The following is a 4,824-nucleotide window of genomic DNA, read 5'->3' as shown; positions in this document are numbered from 1 at the left end:
TATACATATCTATGGTCTACACTGGATGCGGCGCGGCACGACACGACAAATCACCGACAGAAAACTGCTGCTGCGTTCTATTTATGAGTAGACACGCCCCTTACTGCTGATTGGCTACAAGTTTGTTTTGCTGTTCAGCCCGAATCGGTTTTCTAAAGCGTTTTTTTTAAATCGCTTACCCCACCTTTAAAGGTGAGGTAAGCGATTTCTGGTAGCCAATGCTGACATTTGAAATAAGAAACAAAGCAACCTCGGCGTCCAATCGCAGGCCTTCCACTCCTTGAGTTCTCTCCAGCGCTGGAAAGCTGATACGATATTTACACGGGTCCTACTTCTTGCCTTATTGCCTTAAGCCTTCTTTTGTTCCGCAGATGTTTTCCTCTTTTGTTTTTATCCGCCATCTCTATCTTTCTGTCGCTCGGCTCGCTAATATCCGTCCTGTGCACTGAACGCTCTCTCCTCCACATCATGAGTAGACACGCCCCTTACTGCTGATTGGCTACAAGTTTGTTTTGCTAGTCGGTCAGAATCAGTTTTCTAAAGCATTTTTGAAAAATCGCTTACCCCACCTTTAAGCAGCACAACTGTTTTTAACACTGATAATAATAAATGTTTCGTGAGCATCAAATCTGAATGATTTAGAATAATTTCTGAAGGATCATGTGACACTGAAGACTGGAGTAATGATGCTGAAAATTTAGCTTTGCATCACAGGAATAAATTACATTAAAAAATGTATTCAAATAGAAAACAGGTCTAAATTGTAATAATATTCCACAATGTTACTGTTTTTACTGTATTTATAATCAAATAAATGAAGCCCTGGTGAGTGTAAGACTTCTTTCATAAACAATAACAATCTTACCAACAGCTAATTTTCAAAAGCAATGCAATCTCCAGATTGAGGCAAAGTGTTTCAAGAATTGTTTTTTAATGTTTGACATTAAACAAATGTACTTTTATAATTTCAATGAAGTACTATTGAGTTTATTTTTGGAGAAATGTGAATTTTTGGACGAGTATGTACATTGTACATACAAGTTTCAAATCAAACCTGAAAAAAATGTGATCCAAGTAATCAAGTAACCTTAATTATTAGCACAAGCTGATTGATTTATATGGTCTATATGACTCATTGTTTGGCTGTAGTGCCAACTTTAATTTTTCAGTATGTGTTAAGCATCTGTTATGTGATTAGCTCACACTCCACACTCCTACACACAGGCATATTAAATTACAAAAAAAGAGAGAGGTAGGAAACAACAAATTCAGTATACTACTAAAACAGGATGGGCCAGTTCACAAAAAACATGCTTTTGCTTCGAAAAACATGAGACAAGAGCAGTGGAATGGGGAAAAAAAAGTGCCATGTCATGTGCGAGATGCTGCAAAAGATGTGAGCACAATGGACAAACATGTCTTTCAAGTTGTTTTACATAGAAAAACAATGGAAAAGTGGCACAGTGGAATGGAAATGTGTGTTAATGACCCCTAAGATGTTTTTAATAGAGATCACGTTATATTGTAGTAGGGCTGGGACAATAAATCGATGCATCCCAAATCGAGAAATTATTCTGCATCGATTTTGAGATTTTCCGAAGGCATCACAATTCTCTCTTGAATCGATTCTGAGCTAAGTTTTTAACAGCAGATGGCACTGCGTTTAGTATTTAGAAATAGCCGTATTCTGCTTGCTTCCAGTTCCTTACAGACGCACCATTTGAACCTAAAATAATCATTCATAAAGTTCGAAAAGTTTGAAGGTCGAATTACAAGGATGTTCACAGGGTTGTGTGTTTACATTAATCTCGCATCATAAAAGCCTATGTGTAAGTACATTTAACCACTTACATTACTCAGCTGAACGCACAAGCGTTCTTCTTCGTGAGCATTTGAGTGTGCGGTTAAAAACTAGCCTAGAGCGCCATCTGCTGTTAAAAACTAAGCTCCGATGCATTCCGAAAATCTCAGAATCGATCTACGAATCGTGATGCATCGATTTATTGTCCCAGCCCTATATTGTAGTAGATAAAGTGTATTTGTTTGTTAGTAAGATTTCTTTTTTTTTTAATAAATTAATAATTTTATTGTTTTTACCAAGGATGCGTTTAATTGACCAAAAGGGACTTTTAGAATGTTACAAATGATTGCTATTTCTGTTTCTTTGTTTTCTGTTGAATTTCTGTTCAACAAAGAATCCTGGGGGAAAAAAGTATCATGGTTTTTACAAAAAATTTTATCAGCACAACTGTAACACTGACAATAAGAAAAAAATGTTTCTTTAGCAGCAAAACAGCCAATAATAATGGCTGCTGTAAATACAGCTATGCATCACAGGAATAATATGAAAATTTTGTTATATTTGTATATTTTACATGTATTTGTGTCACTATTAGTTTATTTACACATGAGAGAAACATGGCGTGGTATATAATAATGGTATATGATATAAATATAGTCATACCGTGATGTATATAAATAAACACACTTTACATTGCAATCTCTGAACATACCGTTGGCCATATGCTCCAGCGATCCCATGACAAGGCTGTCATAGATGTGCCCCCTGATTCTGTTTGTCAGGCCTTGGTAACGCTGGGTGTCTTTGGCCACATGAACAAGCACCTGAGCAAAGGTATATCCCCCTATGGAGAAAGCATGGACCAGTAGAGGGCGCTGTGAGAAGCGCTCGCTCTCTAATAATTCCAGCACACGACCACCATACTCCAACCCCCAGCGGGGCCACAAGAACTGGCTCACCTCACTTTCCACTACGAGCACATCAAAGCCCATGCGAAAGTAAATCTCACAGTATTTGGCAATGGCCTGTGGCCTGGAGCCCAGCGATGGCAGCAACAGCAGTATCGGTTTAGGGTGAGCAGGTAAAACACTAGCCGTGGGAGTCCCAGCGACACCACTGGCGAAGAAGGTGATGTGTTTACTGATCTTGTGAGCAGTGACCCCTGCCATGGTGGCCGCTCTGGAAAGCAGGATAGCAGGTGAGCTAAAGAAAGGACAGAGTGGAAAGAACAACAGTTCATTTTTATAAAAGGCACAACTGACTCCAACTTACTCACGTGTTGGTCGGCGCCAAAGAAATCCTCTCAATGCCATATGAACTCTAGAAATCTGCCTTTTAAAGAAATATCTAATATTCTGGATGAACAACATGCTGTATTGCCTTAATTCTTGCAGTTGTTTTAGTTAAGGTCTGAATCGGTTAAAAGAGTGTGCTTCTCAGCCCATTTCGGATGTGTTCATACTTCATACCGTATCTGACAGACCATGGTGAAGAAACCTTCTCCCCTGGGAGAGAGCAATCTACATTTTATGAAATGCTAAATAGTTTTGTGTTGCACCATTAAACTTGATGAAGTTAAATGTAAAACTGCATGTAAAATAGCCTAATACTAAACCAAAGCCTCTGACCAGGAGTGATAGCAGTCTGACTGAATTAAATCAGTGAGATAGTTTTGCTGACAGACTAAAGCCTTTAGACATATAGTATTTGATCATGTTTACATTTGATATATATCATATATATCATGTATCATTATGCAATTATATATATAACATTACAGAGGACTTAAAACCTATTAGCGTTTCTAACAACTAAACTAGAAGTGCTGAATAAGTTGAATAACAAAATAAGTAGCTACTAACCCCTTACAGTAACCTTTATGCTCTGATTTAAGCAAGACCATTTGAAGGTCACTTTAGCAAGAAGTCCAGAGGCTGTCCTGCCTGAGTGGATACTTTAGTACTCTAAACAAGTAATCTTTAACATGTTTGCCACATAGTTTTATAAAATCTGACAGCAACTAGCAGTCATAAAACTCACAAAGTGGCCTTACAAGGTGCACTTGATCTAAGTTGATGTTATTTTTTTCTAAGAGTTCACAATTTCCTGTGGAAGAAATTTTATTAAGGTTATATTTGCATTTTCTGTATTGCTTAGAGTCACATGCTTCTTTGCTGATTTAACAGAACAAAGAACAGCTATTGATCTTTAAAGGGGTCATCGGATGCCCATTTTCCACAAGTTGATATGATACTTAATTTAAGTTATCCTGAGTCAAATAATCTATTTTTCTGGACTGACGGATAACAGAAGTATGTCTAATTAATTGATTAATTGATTGGTCATCGGATGCCCATTTTCCACAAGTTGATATGATACTTTAGGGTCTTAATGAAAAGTCTATAACATACTTTGGTCAAAATTTCTCAATGGTAGTGTAAAAAACACCCTTTTTACCCTTTCAAAATCAGCTCTGTTTTCAGCACGCCATTCTAGTCCATGTTGCTTTAAATGCTAATGAGCTCTGCTGAGCCCGCCCCTCTCTTCCGTGGGATGACAAGCAGACTGTAAACTTCAGCCGCGAAACTGGCTAACTAGAACATATTAGGAAAGGCGATTTGCAAAGATTCATAAAAAAAACCTTATACTCACTTCTTCTGTAGATGAAGCTGGATCATGAATGATTCGCGCGAACATAGACACATTTAGGTCGATCTGGATCTGCGCATTCCCTTCAAAAACGAAAGTAACGTTAATCCGCTGCGTCTTCAGCGGCTCAGATGTCGGGAGGAAATGACGACTGCTATGTTCATTATTACATCCAGCAACAAAACATCTCAATCGCTTAATCTGAGACATTCTTGTATTCCCCCGCAACCGGAGTCGACACAATGGCGGACTGATGACAGCTCACTCAGGGCGGGTCTAAGGTAAGACGGCTTTGACAATCAACTATCGTGGGAGGGGCCTGTGCAGAACTACATCATTCTGACAGGAATCTCAGAACAGCCTGATTTGAGAAA

The 4,824-nt window shown here is 38.4% G+C and overlaps 1 protein-coding gene across 1 annotated transcript in view; it reads right to left on the bottom strand.

Annotated features, from left to right (window-relative positions):
* The window catches only part of LOC107665548 (transmembrane protein 53-like), a 5,140-nt gene extending 2,004 nt beyond the window's left edge, over window positions 1-3,136 (bottom strand). Inside the window, exons 1-2 of the mRNA XM_016456468.1 lie at window positions 3,074-3,136; window positions 2,514-2,980 (exon numbers count right to left, since the gene is read on the bottom strand). Of these exons, the coding sequence (XP_016311954.1) occupies window positions 2,514-2,980; window positions 3,074-3,114 (508 nt within the window). The 5' untranslated portion in view covers window positions 3,115-3,136. The remainder of the gene's footprint in view (window positions 1-2,513; window positions 2,981-3,073) is intronic.
* Window positions 3,137-4,824: the final 1,688 nt, after the last annotated feature.

Source organism: Sinocyclocheilus anshuiensis, unplaced genomic scaffold (genome assembly GCF_001515605.1).
Source record: "Sinocyclocheilus anshuiensis isolate Anshui unplaced genomic scaffold, SAMN03320099.WGS_v1.1 scaffold679, whole genome shotgun sequence".
Lineage (NCBI taxonomy): Eukaryota > Metazoa > Chordata > Actinopteri > Cypriniformes > Cyprinidae > Sinocyclocheilus > Sinocyclocheilus anshuiensis.
Note: the sequence above shows the minus strand (reverse complement) of the source record. Positions and strands in the feature narration are given on the sequence as shown.